The sequence below is a fragment of the Sinocyclocheilus grahami genome, unplaced genomic scaffold (assembly GCF_001515645.1).
Source record: "Sinocyclocheilus grahami isolate Dianchi unplaced genomic scaffold, SAMN03320097.WGS_v1.1 scaffold36.1, whole genome shotgun sequence".
In the NCBI taxonomy this organism is placed as follows: Eukaryota; Metazoa; Chordata; class Actinopteri; order Cypriniformes; family Cyprinidae; genus Sinocyclocheilus; species Sinocyclocheilus grahami.
The window spans coordinates 496,455-515,952 of record NW_015505215.1 but is presented as its reverse complement, the minus strand read 5'-3'; the positions used below and the strand labels follow the sequence as shown (position 1 = coordinate 515,952).

At 36.7% G+C, this 19,498-nt stretch overlaps 1 protein-coding gene across 1 annotated transcript in view; it reads left to right on the top strand.

Moving 5' to 3' along the window:
* The window catches only part of LOC107581531 (ankyrin repeat and IBR domain-containing protein 1-like), a 38,478-nt gene that overhangs the window by 5,662 nt on the left and 13,318 nt on the right, over nt 1-19,498 (top strand). Inside the window, exons 2-9 of the mRNA XM_016267107.1 lie at nt 2,788-3,052; nt 4,638-4,938; nt 7,260-7,442; nt 8,447-8,564; nt 12,488-12,696; nt 14,780-14,868; nt 14,981-15,125; nt 19,182-19,348. Coding sequence (XP_016122593.1) covers nt 2,865-3,052; nt 4,638-4,938; nt 7,260-7,442; nt 8,447-8,564; nt 12,488-12,696; nt 14,780-14,868; nt 14,981-15,125; nt 19,182-19,348 — 1,400 coding nt within the window. The 5' untranslated portion in view covers nt 2,788-2,864. The remainder of the gene's footprint in view (nt 1-2,787; nt 3,053-4,637; nt 4,939-7,259; nt 7,443-8,446; nt 8,565-12,487; nt 12,697-14,779; nt 14,869-14,980; nt 15,126-19,181; nt 19,349-19,498) is intronic.

Sequence of the window (19,498 nt, the reverse complement as noted above, 5' to 3'; positions counted from 1 at the left end):
GAAGAAACTGGGGACACACACACACACACACACACACACACACACACACACACACACACACACACACACAACACACACAACACACAACATACACACACACACACAGCAGCTGACTTCCTGCATGCCGAGCATTTCACTCTCTAACTGGAGGAGAAATTAAACGTTAACGTATCGTAATACCCTTACAAAAGTTATAACTATAGTTTCCTTGCCAAAATGCCATAGTTATTGTTGCTGCCGTAGATCTGTAATAGATTTAATATGACATGCATATGCTTCAAACTTAGCTTTTTGCTAAATCAAAAAATGATACATGGAGAAAGAGATTTTTTTAAAAATGGTCCACGAAAGATGAAGGCTCCAGATAACTTGGGCTTCTAGAAAAAGCTGTTTTATACTACATGCCACTTGTGGGTGCTGCCATGCTTGGATCACATGACTAACCTTATGCAACTGACAGAGACAGCAATAATAATTTAGTTTATTTTATACACAAAAATGATTGAAATTGAATCCAAAAATGTCTGTAATAGATTTAATATGACATGCATATGCTTCAAACTTAGCTTTTTGCTAAATCAAAAAATGATACATGGAGAAAGAGAATTTTTTAAAAATGGTCCACGAAAGATGAAGGCTCCAGATAACTTGGGCTTCTAGAAAAAGCTGTTTTCTACTACATGCCACTTGTGGGTGCTGCCATGCTTGGATCACATGACTAACCTTATGCAACTGACAGAGACAGCAATAATAATTTAGTTTATTTTATACACAAAAATGATTGAAATTGAATCCAAAAATGTCTATTATATGCATGCGTGAAGTGTGAGCAAAGTGAACAAGTACTAAGCAACTGCAAAAACAAAAACTTAGCGAGTGCACTTTTTTTTGTGTGGAGGATTTTTAAATTACGTGGTTTTATGTGAGTAACTCTCGAACTCATAATATAACTCTCATAACTGTTTTATGGTGGGAAGTAAGTATGGTTACCATGGCAATATATTTTTGTAAGGTTAGACATGACAAGCGCATTACAATGCCCTGCAGATCTGGGGCACTTTGATATAAAAAGATTAAAATGATGTGTGTGATTTAAGCTATCATAACCGAGTGGCTTTCAGATTTCTAGATGTTCAATGATTGAATGAAACTTTTTGTACGTTTTGCCAATGAGAAGCTTAAAGAGATTGTTTATTCAAAAATGAAAATTCGTCCATCGTTTGCATTTACTTCCTCATGACATTCTTTCATCTGTGGAACATAAAAGAAGATATTTTGAGAAATGTTGCAGTGTTTTTTTTGTTTTTTTTTTGGTCTATCAATAGAAGTCAATGGTAACCAAAACTCTTTGCTTACCAACATTCTTCAGAATGTTGTATTTCGCAGAAGAAAGAACGTCAAGCAGGTTTGGAATTAGGATGAGGAAATTATGACATAATTGTTATGTTATATGGCACCCCTCTTTAAAATATAGTTCACACTTAACGCTCAATATAAGCCAACTCGAGACCAAAAGAGGTTTGCCGTGAAACTATGCCAGACGAGTTGTGTTTTACCCATGAGGTTGCTTGTCTGTGATGAAATTCAAGTCAGTATTTGTAAATGGCCCAATTTATTTTTTCTGCTCTTAAGATGCTACATTTGCAATGTCGGTGTAAAAATGAGTACAGCTGACACCTCAGGTGTCCATGTTGACAGATGGCATTTGTGGGGGCATAACTTTTGCCCTGCTGAATCCTGCCCCTCGACAGAACCTGCTCGCAGTAGGTCGACAGTAGTTGGCGAAGGGAGCCGGGAGCCCCTATAGTGTTCCTGGAGGAAGTCTGTTTCGTTCCTCACAAGCTCCTGTGGAGAATGAGTCAGTGTGTTGAGACAATTAGCCGTCCGCTTCTAATCCAAGACCTGTTTTCAGTTTTCTCTCTGGAAGGTTGACGAGGATTCGCGTAGATGTGCTGGTTTTAGATCAGCTCTTAGAAGCGGCTATGCTCTTGCAGGTCTTCTAAAGGGCACACATGTGAAGTGGGACATGTTTAGCATCTGCTTCTGTCAGGTCTCTCATGTGGTTAAACACGTGATTTTGTTTTGTAAGTGCTGTTTGGCTATGGTGCGGAGCCAGTTTGCTTCTAATAAGCACTTCAGGCCTTTTCCTGCAGGTTTTTACTACACGGAGTTAGGGCTGCACGATAAATCGAAATGGAATCGAGATCGCGATTCGACAGAAGCTGCTATTGTCATGCGTATCTTTCAGTGAAGCACGGTTCTGTGATCAGCAGTAAATCTCCATCCAAAGGCCAGAGGGCGCTCTCGCGCTGAAACTCCAAATACGCCTCGCAGAAGAAACCCAGAAAATGCCTATCGCTGCAGCTGAATAAACAGAATTGATTTAATAGAATTGACAAAAAGATTCAATTGCTTTCATAGATTCAACGTGAATAATAAACACACGACTACGGCAATATACGGTTTATCTGAGTTCTTATTATTGTTTTTTTTTTTTTTTTTTTGCATATCTTGTCAGTGAACTACGGCAGTGTGTAGTAAATTCTGCTCCATCTGAAAGCACGTGATGATGATTTCCTGCTGATTACAGAACCGGCTTTTTTAACAAAATGCGCATGACAATCGCATTCGTTTAATCGTGCAGCCCAACGTGGTTGTAAAGGTTGTACATTTATCACAACTTCAAGTTGGATTTATTTTCTTTGGCTTGTGTTTGCTATATGATGTAGCTAGCTCCTATCTGATGAAGTACAGTGGACACATTCTTTGCTTTATTCTTGTTTCCAGGAAGCGCACCATGTCGGCTATCTGTGGACCCACAGGCTGAAGAGGTCTGATCGTTCTGGAGAGCAGGGAAGCAAGAGATGGGGAACACGGCCACCAAGTTCCGCAAGGCACTGATCAGTGGAGATGAGGTTCTGGCCTATCAGTTGTACGAGGGTAACCCTCAGTTCAAAGAGTCTCTAGACCCCAACACCTCATATGGGGAACCGTACCAACACAACACCCCGCTCCATTATGCTGCCAGACATGCCATGACACGCATACTCCGGTAAGACACGGTTTATCCAGTAATATTTAGTATTTTGGCATTCTGCTTAGTTTTTACTTAAGCTATTACCGAGTTGCTTTCTGATTTCCAGATGTTTAATGATTGACTTCATGGTTTGGTTTCTTATTTTCATGTAAATTTTCATTCAAAAATGTAAATTCTGTCATTATGTGCTCACCCGCATGTTGTTCCAAAACTTTATTTCTTCTTTGGAACATAAAAGAAGATATTTTCAGTTTTTTATTTATCTGTAGCTGTGATTAATGTGCTAATATCACTGTTTTGTTGTCATATCTATTAATTTATTAAAATACATTAAAAATGCCATTTACGTACAATGGCTTGAATAAATCTTCTATGATGAGCTTATTTTCAATTTCTAAATTATAATTAATTTTGATGATTTTTGGGGGCATAGACTAAAAACCATATTATTAGGTAGTTTGGCATAGGCTTTTAATATAATTTCTTATAAAAATATTCTAACAAAACTGCTTATTAAAATGTTAATGTGCATTTAGGAAATGTTAAAAACATTTGTCCATCAAATCATGGGGTCCAACCAACATGAAAAAATGCAAAAGAAAACATTAAACAAGAAATGATACCATAAAGATGGCCTGAAGACCGTTATGACTCTGTCAGTGTCAATAAGTGTTTTAAAATATCTTATAAACCTTTTCCATGACAAGACAATGTTAGTTAAATGTGATCTGGAGCCACTACCTGAAGATGTAATGATATTTATGAATTGAGAATTCATTAGAATTCATCCTTTTTTCTAGGATAAATAATATATATATATTTAAAAAAAAAAATAATAATAATTACGACGCATGAAATAATTTTTCTACTTTTTTTTTCCCTAAATAATTTTTCTACTCATTACATTTTCTAGTCATTAAACTATAACCTTTTTTGGAAATTGTGTATATATATATTTTCAAAGCCATATGAAACCAACATGAATACAGAGAGAAGATTTTGAAGAATTTGGTTTTAAACAAAATTGTTCCATTTCCTTATTGCAGACACTCTTTATGTCATTGACCCGCAAAACATTTGAATCTGACACACTCATAGGTCTATCTGTCAGGCTCCAAGCAATATTTGATAAATGATACAAGATTTCCTTGGTTCTTAAAGGCTTCCAAACTGTTAGAAGTACTCAAATCATCACATTCTGCTGTTTTTCTTGCCCAGTGTGAAACTCTTTGGCCTAGAAAGTGTGGAATTTTAGAGGCCAATCTTTGAAAGTTATTTTAAGGCAAAACAGCTGTTTCAACTGCAAATATGTTGAAGATTCTGGGTCCGAATCAGCAGGCCAGTGTTGCTCAAAATTTATAGCTGTTGGAAGGAGACTCGTGTTAGTTTGCTTTTGGAAAGTTATATGTTCTATATGGGGGTGGTGTGGTGTAAAAAAATAATCATTGGCATATTGTCATTGTCAGAATTTTATTATCGATACATTCCTAAAATCTGGTTTCTTAAAGCAAAACCAATGACTGCAATTTTTTTTTACCGTTTCCTAATGTTTATTGAAAGTGCTTTTTACCTTTTATTTGTCCATGCCATCTTTTCTCAGGTCCTTCCTCTTCAGCAAGGATGGGAACCCCAACAAACGTAACATGCACAATGAGACCACATTGCATGTGTTGTGCATGGGGCCAAATATCTTGCTATCCGAAGGGGCGCTGCAGCCGCGACTAGCCCGTCCCTATGAAGATGAATGCAGACGGGCTGAGTGCCTCCAGATGATCCTAAAATGGACCGGCGCCAAACTGGACCGTGGTGAATATGAGAGTGCTGACGTCAGTGCCACCGATAACCAGAAAAACACACCACTACACTATGCCTCTGCCTCAGGGATGAAGACATGTGTGGAGGTACATATAGGACTATTATAAAACACACTTGAAGCCTTGTATCTGTCAAAACGTGCACAGACACAGTTTTTGTGTCCAAAATCATTCACTGATTCACTATTTCCATATAGTGAACACTAGATAGAGAATAGGGAACCGTTTTTGGACACGGCACCTGACTACACCAAAATAGGTGTAGCGCTAACAATCTTTCTGTAATGGCAGATCGTGGAGACATTTAATTGTTCATGTTCTAATATTGTCATATTGCACAACCATACCTCCAGTAATTTGACTACCTTTTTAACCACCTGGCTCGTAGGCACAAGGTGCTTTGAGTTTGAGACCCCTGATGTGGAACATTTAGAAATCTTGAATTGAGATGTTTGTTTTGACAGTAGAAATGATTAAACCGTCTATATATGCAGAAGCCGAAGATGGATTCTGAAAAGTGTTTATTGGGTAACACTTTATAGTAAGATTCAATAAGGTTAACATTAGTTCATACAGTATACATAAATGCATTGAACAACGTGTTTAAAAAAAAAATGTTTATAGTTAATGTTAAATAATGAATATACTATTGTTCATTGTTAGTTAATGTTCATAACGGATGGACTAATGTTAGCTAATTTATAAATCAAGTTAAAATGTATTGGGATATATACAAATAAATAAATAAAATAACAATTTAGATTAATAAATGCTCAAGTTTTTATTAATTGGTTCATATTGATTGTTGCAGTCACTGATGTTAACATATAGAACATTATTTTACACTGTTAAAGAATTGGATTCTCATGATAAATGTGACCAAAGTCTCAAAAAAAAAAAAAAATGAGTTGGATGTATGATGGAGTATTTTTGTGCCAAAGGTACTCCTTCAGGGTTCATTTCAGTTTTGGAACGTTTTTTTCAAGTATGGCCCTGTATGACGTCATAAAGGGTGGAATTCCTTGTATGGGCACTTCTTCTGGAAGAGCGTGTGCACATCAACCAGAGCAAGAGCAGCCCATCAATGTGCTTCATTCGGGTCATTGGGATCTGATTCTGGATTGAATATATATATCGGGATCAGATTTTTAGCCATAGATCATTTAAGTCAATCAAGTTTTTGTTCCTGTTTTATTTATGTTGATGTCACAGCTTGCAGACAATCGCTATGCAAAAGCTGCGCATTCTCGTGACCCTTTAGCTCCGCCCACAGCACGCCTTCAGGAGCTCAACTCTTTTTGGAGAGAAGCGGTACATAACATATAGAACATTATTTTACACTGTTAAAGAATTGGATTCTCATGATAAATGTGACCAAAGTCTCAAAAAAAAAAAAATGAGTTGGATGTATGATGGAGTATTTTTGTGCCAAAGGTACTCCTTCAGGGTTCATTTCAGTTTTGGAACGTTTTTTTCAAGTATGGCCCTGTATGATGTCATAAAGGGTGGAATTCCTTGTATGGGCACTTCTTCTGGAAGAGCGTGTGCACATCAACCAGAGCAAGAGCAGCCCATCAATGTGCTTCATTCGGGTCATTGGGATCTGATTCTGGATTGAATATATATATCGGGATCAGATTTTTAGCCATAGATCATTTAAGTCAATCAAGTTTTTGTTCCTGTTTTATTTATGTTGATGTCACAGCTTGCAGACAATCGCTATGCAAAAGCTGCGCATTCTCGTGACCCTTTAGCTCCGCCCACAGCACGCCTTCAGGAGCTCAACTGTTTTTGGAGAGAAGCGGTACAGCTGTATCTGTCTTTTATAAATCTGATAAAACTAAACACTCTTCGGAGATATGAAGGATGCAGTACTACTCTATAGGTACTCAAGGTTAACATGAGGTTGGGAGAAATTTTGTGTTATATCCGCTTTAAAATATAACTGATTCATGTTTTGAAACTTCCTGGAACGGATCTTCAATTCTTTACCTAATCTCAAACACACAAAAAAATTTGACTGGGCAATTTTTCTTCCACATATACATTTCACAAAAATTTGGCAAATTGATATTTATGTATAATGGAGTATGTTCCGAAAGATACTGTATGTAGTCATAGTTCAGTGAAACCTTATCTCAAAAGATTAAAGGTAGGGTAGAACATTTTCATTGGACAAACATTTTAGGGTCCTATGCCTTCCACAGACTATATAAATACGTATAAATAAATTTAGACCACTTAACTTAGTAATTGCTCTCGGGATGTGAAGAGACTTTCAACCAGCCTAACAAAAAATGTTTTTGAACCAAATCACCTACCCTGTCTTTAAGGTTTCCTCATGTCATTACCTCTTTCATTTAGTGATCTTTCCACTGTATGTTAACAGTATTACCCTCTTTTTGCAGTTTCTGTTGAAGCGTGGTGCAGACCTGTTTGCGGAGAATGAGATCAAGGAGACCCCATGTGACTGTGCAGAAAGGCAACACCATAAGGAGCTTGCGCTTAGTCTGGAGTCTCAGATGGTCTTCTCCACTGACCCCCATGCAGAGGATATCGAGGCAGAGTATGCAGCCTTAGACCGCAGGGAGGTGAGCTCTCCAAATAAACTCTGGAATTTCTTGTGACCTTAACATTGGCCTCAAGCCTTGGTGTCCAGATGTGACAGATTTTAAAGGGATAGTTCACCCAAAAATGAAAATTATGTCATTAATAACTAACCCTCATGTTGTTCCAAACCCGTAAGACCTCCGTTCATCTTCGGAACACAAATTAAGATATTTTTGATGCATTCTGACAGCTCTCTGACCCTTCCATAGACAGCAAGGGTCCTTACACGATCAACATCCAGAAACGTAGCAAGGAGATCGGTAAAATAATCCATGTGACATCAGGGGTTCAACCATAATTTTATGAAGCTACTAGAATATTTTTTGTGTGCAAAAAACAAAACAACTTTATTCAACAATTCGTCATTTTGGTAGCGCCATTTTGGAGAGTATCCACTGAACGCAAACAGCGTATGTTGTTCTGTGTCAGCCGCACCACACGGATACGTTGTTTTACATTCAAATCAAAGCACAAACAACGTAGGAATTGTATCCGCGTGCCGCAGCTGAGACAGAATAGCATACGCTGTTTTGCGTTCAGTAGATACTCTCCAAAATGACGCTAGGGTGACGCGGAGGAGACGAATTGTTGAATAAAGTATTTTTTTTTTTGCGCACAAAAAGTATTCTCGTAGCTTCGTAATATTACGGTTGAACCCCTGATGTCACATGGATTATTTTACCGATCTCCTTGCTACATTTCTGGATGTTGATTGTGTAAGGACCCTTGCTGTCTATGGGAGGATCAGAGAGCTGTCAGAATGCATCAAAAATATCTTAATTTGTGTTCCGAAGATGAACGGAGGTCTTACGGATTTGGAACGACATGAGGGTGAGTAATTAATGACAGAATTTTAATTTTTTGGATGAACTAACCCTTTAACCTGTATTTTGTAGACCAATAAAAATATAAAAGTTTGATGCAGATGACTGATTGCTGATTTAGTTATGGTTCGATGATTAACACGTAACTGTCTATGTTTCAGTTTTATGAAGGTTTGCGAGTGCAGGACCTCAGGAGACTGAAGGACATGTTGATAGTGGAGACGGCAGATATGTTGCAAGCTCCTCTCTTCACCGCAGAGGCTCTTCTTCGGGCTCATGGTATGATTGTGTCAAACACTCAAAGGTATATTCACTGCTGTTGGCTGGCCCAAATTGAATTATGGAAAAATGTGTTGAGAGTACTACACTCTCACTGGTGGCTGAAAACTGGGTATGGCTTGGTTTGCTTGTTCTGGTTTTGTTTGGTTTATTCTGCTTTGTTGTTCTATTTTTTTTTTTTTTGACAGCCAGTGATGATCATGCATTTGTATTTTATTGAAAAGAGCAGCTTTGACATTTTGGTAACACTTTAGAATAGGGAACACGCTAGTTTCTTATTACGCATATTACTAGCATATTGGCTGTTTATTAGTACTTAAAAAGCACATATTAATGCCAGTGGTGGACAGTAACGGAGTAGTTTTAATTCGTTACTGTACTTAAGTACATTTTTCAAGTATCTGTACTTTACTGGAGTCGTTTTATTTTGAGTAACTTTTACTTTTACTTCACTACATTCCAAAGCATAAGATCGTACTTTTTACTTCACTACATTTCATAAAACATATCGTTACTCCTTATAATATATCACGCGCTCCGACATGCAGAAGCGGTGTCTGATTCAAGAATGAACCGATTCTTTTCAATTAACCTTTTAAATCAGTTCACAAATCGCACCAAAAGATTCACTGACGAATTAGAATGATCCGATTGCAGCTGTTCTCGAGTCGAAAAACTCACTGATTCAAATGAACCGTTTAGTGCGAGTCTCCAGTGAACTGAATTCACAAGTAAGAACCAGGAGATCTTGTGAGCGCGCGCGCGTCTGATGCTGCTAAAAGTATGTTACTAATGTCGAATTTTAGGATTAATTATTTTAACTGAAAATCATATTTAGGTCAAAATTGTCAGTTTTTTGTGAACTAAATCTGCTGTAAAGGGTGATCTATTTAAGCCCACTGAAATGCTTGAATGCAGACATATCAACATCAGTGTCTCTATGTTTTAGGTAAAAAATCCAAAATAGCACAGATTAATAAAATAACTCAAGCACGTTCATATTCCCCACTGCCGTAACGTTAACAGTTTTATTAAAATGCTACGCATTTAGCTCTGTGACGTCTGTTTTTATATTGTTTATCAACAGTATACATTTTTATATTGTTTGGATTAACTAGCCGAGGAGACCGATTTGAATGTTTATTCATAATCATACTGAAAATAAGTAAATGTTGTTAGCTGATGCTAACGGTCTAGCTAACAAGCTTGCTGGTGCTAAGTTGAGGTCATTTTTAGATATAACGTTAAAGTCCAAATATTTTTATTCAACCAGCTAGATAGATTACATCTGAGGAAAAAAGAAAGGATGTGATGTTCAGAACATGGTAACTACAGTAATTATCAAAGTGGGAAGTGATGCCCTCTGGGGGCATTTGGCCAGGGGTGTTTTTACACCACAGACAAGGTTTGAGAAGAAAAAAATCATTATGAAAATATAATTATATTTTCCTTAAAATGTTCTTCCTAACTTCAGGCCTTATTCTCATGTCATATATAACTGTGATGTTCTGCAAAACAACAAGCTTTAAAACACTTTTTTCTTACTGGTGAAAATCAGATGGTCAAATCTGATTTCTCTCAGGTACTTCGCGGTGTAAGCTTCATAGTGAACATTACTACATCACTCTCGTCAACGTAGTCCATATCAACAACAAAAATATATCTTGACTCCATATAGTGGTTATTTTGGGAAATCCCAGGTATTTTGAGCAGTAGGATTATAAAAAAATATGTGCTAATATAAATTTAAATTAAGTAGCCTATATAAAATTGCGAAATAAATCTATCTATCAGTACTTTTTTACTTAAGTACATCAAAAAATCAAGTACTTTTGTACTTTCACTCGAGTAAAATTGAAAAAGGAGTACTTTTACTGGAGTAATATTTTATTATTTGTATCTGTACTTTTACTCAAGTACTTGATTTGTCTACTTCGTCCACCACTGATTAATGCCTTATTCTGCAAGACCATATTCTAGATCCCTTAACCCTACCCCATACCTAAACAACTACCTTACTATCAATTATCAGCAAATTAGGAGTTTGTTGATGGAAAACATAGTTAATAGTGAATATGCGTTCCCTTATCTGAAGTATTACAACATTTTTATATTAACTCCTTTTTCGGAGCCTCACACATGACATGTGGGGGGAAAAAACCCCTCAATATATTGTGTCACGATTTAACGAAAATTAAAACGAGGGACCAAACTAGTATATTGTGCCACGATTTAACTAACACGACAGAATGAAGTAATTAAACATGACCACAGATTCATTTGTGGGGAAAAAAACATTTATATTTTCAACTTTTCTCAATTTTCTTTTTTCTACACAAGAAAAGAAAGTCATTTGATGGATAAGCGACTTGAGCATAGGTAAATGATGACAGAGATTTCAGTTTAAAGCAAATGATCTTTGGAAGGTGCAAATTGATTGGACTGACTAACTTTCACTGTGTTTAAGACACTTTTTTTCTTTTTACCTAATATATTCAAGCATATTTTTCTTGTTTCATTCCAGATCCACTTGACTCAAAAACCTGATAAGGCATGTAATTTGGTTTGAACGGATACATTGCTTCGGACTATTATGGATATTATGCTTCCGACTATTATTTAGCAAACAAACATGCAAGGGACAGGAAATTTGTAGAACTTTGTTTGGAAATTCTGTGTAAATCTGTGGGCATATATTCTGTGTAGGCCTATTTACAAGGTTCAATCTGACGCAATCCTTCCAGGTCCTAACTCATGAAGAATATAGCTTTGTGTACATTTAAAACAGCCATAGGAAACATGTATGGTATTGCCCCTGGAGAAGTTAACTAACCTATAAGGTATTTTGCTGTACAGCAAATCTGAAAAGCATCCATGCTCACAAAGCAGACCTAAATATTTCCTTCCCCTTAATTTTACAAGAGCACTCATGTTTAGAGCTGCTAAACTCTCTGGCACCAGACTCATAATTGGATCAGTGCTTTCTTTAATAATCTCCAATTATGTGAGCAGGCTGTCTAGCAGGCCTTGTTCCAGATGACTAGAGCCCATGGGAGAAAAGGGCAGAGCTCTGATTCATGTGCGCTGCTATTATTGCCACAGCCTCTCTGGAGACCGCCAGCCGAGGCTCAAATATGCAGTTTCACCTTCTTTTAATCTTAAACCCGAATTCACACTCTTGACTCCTAAGACTATGATGGTATACACAGTAGAGTACAGACGATTGAGCTAGCGGGTGTAATGCATTTTGAGGATTTTCAGTTGGGAAAATCTTGCCTCTTTCTTTGGAAGCAAGTTTTATTTGGTTGTACAGTATGTATTTGTTGATGTGTTTTGCCTTGGACTGTGGAATGTGTTATCTTGCCTTCAACGTCTGGAATCTGTCTCCAGGATTTCCTCTGGGAAGTGGCATTTCTTATTTTTTCTTACCCCAGCACACTGCATTGATGTTGACTGATAAGTTCATTTGAAGGTATCAAAGTATATGTCCTTTTTATATGTCACCACCATCCCATGCCATAGCCTTGAACTAGAGGATGAGGAACTTTGGTTCTGTTTTTTTTTTGGGAAGTGAATGTCTTGAAATGCGTTTTAATGGTTACTCATTATTGCTAATAGCATACTTCAGTTCCTTTTTTCCCCTCCCATGTGGGAGTATACCAGCCATGACTGGCAGGTTTACTATGAAGACAGGCATACATGTCCTATGTGGAACTAACCTACGGAACATCTGGGTAGTTTTTCCACCCAGAAAGAACAGCCTTTTTGAAACACTTGAATCAGCTGTGAATTCCACTGAAAAAATGCATTTGATAGGTGAAAGAATGTGTATTTTTAGTATCTGTGTGACTCCTCATGTACTGTTTTTTTTTTTGTTTTTTTTTGGCCATGCATACTGACCCAAGTTTCCCTTTAAAATTTAGACTGGGACAGGGAGAAACTCCTGGAAGCTTGGATGTCTAATGCTGAAAACTGCTGTCAGCGCTCAGGTGTTCAGATGCCAACTCCTCCGCCCAGAGGCTACAACACCTGGGACACCCTGCCCTCACCCCGTACGCCTCGCACCACACGCTCATCTATCACCTCCCCGGACGAGATCAGCCTGACCCCTGCTGATGATGATCACTCCTTGGTGAGGGATCAGATTTGTTCCTCTATTAGTGGTTGGTAGCTCATTGTACGGCCTCTTCTGTGGAGGTGATGTACAATAGTTCGTTTTAATGTAATGAATTTTAATGCATAGGTAGATCAATTTTGGTGGTGTAGCCATGGGGTTAGATCTGGGTTACTGAAATGTTGTAGGTTCAAATCCCATAAATGGGATAAGAATACCAAACATGAATGTTTCTGTTCAAAATCTTGTTACACGGTGCATATCTATGAATCTATATTCACACCAAGGTTGAACTTTCACCTGCAGATAAACCTTAAAATATTTTTTTGCATATGAAAATGTTGCTCTATGAACATTCTTTCTCCATATCTTTATCAAATTTTCATGTTGTGATTAATTGCTGATGCTTTTATCGCGGTATACGGTATTATCACGATATTGAAATTTAGTTTAAAAAAGTGCTGTCATAATACAATATAACAGGTTTAATAACTTTTTTCTTATAACAAAAATAACTGAACATTTAAATGCAATAAAGCAATACAGAAAAATGTTTAAAGTTAAAAGTTTTACACAGATTAAAGTGCAAAAGAACTATAAAGACCAATAGGTATCACTTTACAATAAGACCGCATTAGTTAACCTTAGTTAATGCATTAACATTCACAATGAGCAATAGCTACATTTGCTACAGAAGTTATTAATCTTTGTTAAAAAATACAAGTCTTAGTTCAGGTTAGCTCATTAAATAACACCGTTGCAACTTTTGATTTTAACAACGTGTTATTAAATATTGCAATACCTAAGATTAATGAATGTTCAGAAGAATTTTTCATTGGCAGTTTGTTAACTAATGAAATGAACTAATGTTGACTAATGAAGCCCTAATGTAAAGTGTGACCGAACAATAAACAATCAAAACACTTTCAAACAATATCTAGGGCATGTTGTAGTCCAGATTAAAATGTAAATTAAAAAAAAAAAAAAAATAGCCTATTAAGTCTAAATATGTAAGTATTTGACGCTGTGATAAATAAATAGCCTATTAAGTCTAAATATGTAAGTATTTGACGCTGTGATGAACATCATAGCAAATACACAAATCTGAATGGCTGTTTAAATCATTTAAACACGATTCAGAAACAGAAAGTAGTGCAGCTGCTTTGTTTACAGGGTTTCCGGGGTAACGGCTGCATTTAAATGAATTATTATTATTATTATTTCTGCAGTTTAGCGCCATCTGCTGTCAGAGAGTGAAAGTGCACTTTCATCCAGAGCGTCTCTCACATGTCCCGTCCACCATGTGCTTCTGGTCCGCGCTTGTTTACATCAGAGTGCGCACGCGTCTTTCACACAGCATACAGGGTGTTGTGCATTTTGACCAGTTGATGGGAAAAGTATTCTTAAAATGCATTCAAAATTCGGAATAATTTGTAATATATAATTATTCACGGTATTTAGAAGTGCCCACGATAACAATATCGTGCATAATCATTACCGTGATGTATCGCATTACCGAATACCGGCACAAGTCTACACCATAGTCAAAAAGGCAACAATTCTATAATACAATTTTTTTTAACCCATTTTTGGCTGCTAAGTTCCAGTGATTAAATTCTACCATTCAAAAAAAAAAATGTATTGCCGAAATGTGAAATTAGAGTTTTGACCTTGCTTTTTCTGCATCCTGTGCTTCTGATAGCCGAATGACAGACGTTGGTTTATTGCATTTCATTTAGCATGCAAGTGCTTTTGGAGTGTAATCTAAAATGACAAATTAGTTAAAGGGGTCATGAACTGCCTTTTTTATTATTTTGTACTGTTCTCTGAGGTCCACTTACAACGCTATCAACATTTTTACATCAAAAAAACATCATAATTTAGAAGTAATAAGCTATTTTCTGTCCTGTTTTGACCCCCTCATCGGAACGCTCTGTAGTGCAATTTGTCATGAGATTAAACGGCCAGATGTCATTTTATCAAATGTTTATTATTCTGATCAATTTGATACTGCTTCGTGTTTAGAATGTAGTTTATATCTAGGTGTATAGCATTTAACATGATATTTTCTCACTAATGTTGTTTTGTTCTCCACTGTCAGTGCGGAATTTGTATGTGTGCGGCCTCCATGTTTGAGGAGCCTGTTGATATTCCATGTGGTCACGAGTTCTGCAGAGGATGCTGGGAAAGGTGAGGGCTTTTTCTTCAGAGGCTTTTAATTCAGTCACATTACATTATTTGTGATGGTATTATGGTATTTATGAATTACATTAATTCAGTCATGTGTACTTGCCCTTGGCAGTTTCCTGAATATGAAGATTCAGGAGGGGGAGGCCCATAACATCTTCTGCCCAGCCTATGACTGCTTCCAGCTGGTTCCTGTTGAGGTCATTGAGAGCATTGTGTCCAGAGAGATGGACAAACGTTATCTGCAGTTTGACATCAAGGTATAATTACATGATCAGATGCACATTAGTCTTAAATATGTGCATAGATACTGTTGTAATTTTTTTATTTAGTGATATGGAGAGTTAAACACAAAGATAGATTAAGCAATACAGCATTAGGCTCCAGTTTTGAGCCAATTTAAACCCTGTGATTCTGCCTTCATAGAGCTGCTGGTTTTCCAGTCAAAGAGATCAGTCCTCTCAGTGGAGTTTATGTGTTTGGTGTTATTGTGGAGTCAGTCCAGAACGGTGGAACACTGAAATGGGAGCTGAGAGTGTTGAAGTAACCGTAACAATGGCAGCTCTCATCTGAGAATGTCTGAGAATGACACTTCTCACGCTGTGGAGTCCCAAGACTTTCATTATGTTGCCATGGTGATGTTGAATCTTCCACAGGGGCGTCTGAGCTCTGTTGTAGCCATTTTCAGGGTCAGAGGGTACTAACAGACTTCTGGAGCTGTTGGTAAAAATTAACTCAGATCCCGGCATCATAAGACTCAGCAGATCAGATGAACCGGAAAGGACAACATATTTTTAGTTTAGTTTTGTTTAATCAGCAATCTCAAAACTTTAAATGACAGAAATCATTTTATTTAAAGGGGTAATATGATGTGATTTCAAGTTTTCCTTTCTCTTTGCAGTGTTACAAACTGTTCGTGAATAGATAAGATCCTTAAAGTTGCAAAGACTAAAGTCTCAAACCCAAAGAGATATTCTTTATAAAAGCTAAGACTGGTCCACACCCTCCTAAAATGCCTCGTTCAAACACGCCCCCACATGTCTATGTCACTGTGTGGGAAGATTTGCATAACGCTGCCCAAATGTTCACGCAAAGAATGAAGGCGTAACTTTATTGTTGCCGCCGCTGCCGCCATGTTGTGAAGACGCTGTGTGTTTCGTTGCGAAAGTGAAAATACTTTGTTTGGCCTTCCAAAAGAGGACACGACTAGAAATCAGTGGTTAAGTTGTATTTACAACACTGTTCCAGAACAGATCAACTCAAATATTAAGATGTGTGCAGCGCATTTTATGGAGGATTGTTTCCTGATCCTGGTGGAGTAGACTACAATGTCATCTGTTCTGACTCACAGTCTGTAAGTACGTTTTCATATTTAAAGGATTTGCCACTGATGATTCAAATGTGAGTTTTGAGCAGTGTAGAGTAGCACTTGTTGTTTGTCGTTTCTCCGATCACAAATGCAGACATAGTTTTATGTTTACGCGGCGCGATGCAACTCGTAAAAAGACAGTATAAGTCATTATAATCAGTAATTATGTCCCCACTGGATGCTACAAATGCCTCGTTTGTAATGGGTTTTAATGTATTTGTCTTGTCGTTCCGGGACACGACATCACAGTATGGAAAGGGGCGTAACATTTTTGTCACACGCTTGAGGTATTCGACCAATCACAATGCACTGGATAGCTGGCCAATCAGAGCACACCTCGCTTTTCAGACCGATGAGCTTTGTAAAAATCGACGCGTTTCAGAAAGGCTTTTTTTTTACCTTAAACCACAAACACTTTTCATTACACCAAATACACAAAATAATGTTCTTTTTAGCAGCATTATACGACCCCTTTCATTTAATAATGGTTCATATTTGAGGGATAATGTACAGCCAGAGGGTCATTTTATTGCAGAATAAAGAGTTATTTAGTAACCGGTCCTATTCTTACTATTAACTAGATTGCATATTGGCTGTTTATTAGTACTTATAAAGCACATTAATATTAATACCTTATTCTGCATGACCACATTTTAGACCCCTTAATCCTAACCCATACCTAAACTTAACAACTACCTTACTAACTATTAAAAAGCAGCAAATCAGTTGTTTGAGGCAAAAGTTGTAGTTATTATAGTTAATAGCAGTGTTGGGCAAGTTACTCTGAAAATGTTATCAAATTACTGATTACTCCTTTTAAAAGTAATCACGTTACTGTTCTGATTACTTTATTTCAGATGTAATTAGTAATTAGTTACATTTCTAGTTATGTTACTTTTTTCTCCATGAAATTTATGAAATCCCAGCATACACTCTCCCGATAAATACTTGTTTTTAAAGCATCAACATTCATAGAACACTGTTATTTTTAACTAAAGCAAGCGGCTGCTGAGTGCATGGTTTGGCATGGCAGAATGCCAGCAAAGAGTCTGCATTTATAATCTCTAAAAGACATTTCAGTTCATAGCAATCTCACAAATCTCTGTTATAACACAATAAATATATGCATAATGAATCTTTCATAATGTCTACAATTCGTGTGTTATAATGAGAGTATTCGTGAGCATGCACATTTCAGCACTGCATTGCTCAACGCTGCAAACACGTGTTATAGCCTAAATAGAAACTCTGCATACGCTTGCACCTGTTATTCGTTTATATTTTATATTAGTTCATGTTGCTTTTGTGCAATACATGAATAACAATTTATTTGTTTTAGATATTTCTATTTTGCAGGAGTCCCATGAATCATTTTATTCTCCCGCATCCCGCACACACACGAGTGTCTACCCACCCACACTCGCCCATCTTGTCCCGCTCTGTTGCGTCGGGTCTCGCGGGAGCAGGTCTCTAATCCACTGGCACTGGACTCAACAGTGTGTGTGCTACATCCTTTTTACAATCTCTAGATTATAAAACACTGCATTCTGTCAGCAATGTAACGCGGCAGTAACGTATAGAGACCTCGGCTTGTAGCTATACTATAATTACTATTTTGAAAATTATAACGCGTTAAATTACTCCGTTACTAAAAAAGTAATCAAATTACAGTAATGCGTTACTAAGTAATGCGTTACTGCCCAACACTGGTTAATAGTTATAATTGCATCTTAAAATAAAGTGTGACCAGTTACTTTGACAAACCTAGACTGTACATTATCGCACCTATTACATACATGAACTTACTAAATCAGTAAATATATGTGAAATTTTGATGCAAGTTAATATTGCTTTATTGTATTTATATTTATGATATTAAGCTTCTGTTATGTATAATAGTTCAATTTTCAGTATACGCACTACCATTCAGAATTTTGGTATCAATAAAATGTTTTTAATAAATTAATACTTTTATTCATTAATTCAGTTGATCAAAAGTGATTATAAAGATGTTGCAAATGATAATAATAATGATATATTTTATTTAAAACGCTTTATATTCAAGCAGAAATCCCAAAGTGCTACAGATTAAAACAATTATTACCATTTCAAATAAATGCTGTTATTTTGAACTTGAAAATGTATCAGGGTTTCCACAGAAATATTAAATAACACCACTGTTTTGAACATGATAATAATAATAAATATTTCTTGATAACCAATCAGCATATTAGAATGATTTCTGAAGGGTCATGTGACCCTTAAGACTGGATTAATGGGTGCTGAAAATCTATCTTTGCCATAACAAAAATAAATTGCATTTTAAAATATATTCTAAAAGAAAACAGTTACTTTAAATTGTAATAATTTCACACTGTTACCATTTTACTGTATTTTGGATGCAGCCAAAATATGCAGCCTTGGTGAGCAAAAGAGACATTTCAAAAACATTAAACAATCTTTTTGACCCCAAACTTTTGAATGATATAAGTTCATATTATATATATTATTAATGTTAATTTGCAGCTATTTAGCTTAGATATTTAGCTACAGTGCAACTCTATTTCTCTTACTGGTTTGTTGTTCTTATGACCAATGATTCTGTTTTCTTGCTTTAATTGGTGATATATTGAAATTAGTACTGAGGTCCAAGGCCATTTTTACTATAGTCAGAAACTATCAAGTAAAGAATTCACTAATCTATTATAACTTGTGTTGATAAGAAAAAAGAGGACATGAGATAAAAGTTGCATGTTGCCATCTAAAAATGTCAAATATACAGTATAGCAGTCATTATACATTAGAATCAGAGAATTGCAGAGAGCCACATATTAAATGAGTAAGGCAGTGTTTTGCATTTTAAATGCCTCCCTCGCTTGCTTTCTCTTCCATTCTCTGTCTCTATTTCTCTGTCCTCCTCTTTACACTTTTTCTTCTTCTCCCTCAGGCATTTGTGGAGAATAATCCTGCCATCCGGTGGTGCCCGCGGGCTGGCTGTGATAGAGCGGTGCGATTGGCCGGACAGGGGCAAGGTGCCAGCACCTCTGACCCGCTTAGTTTTCCTCGCCTCCAGGCCCCTGCGGTGGACTGTGGCAAGGGTCATCTTTTCTGCTGGTCAGTGCCAGTCACCGATACAAATCTTATAAGCCATTATACCAGAAGAGAGGATTTGTAATTCTGAACAAAATCTCCAGTTTACTACATGATTTAATGTGATTAATAGTAATAGCAACATATTAATAGTAGCCTATTTAAATAATATTA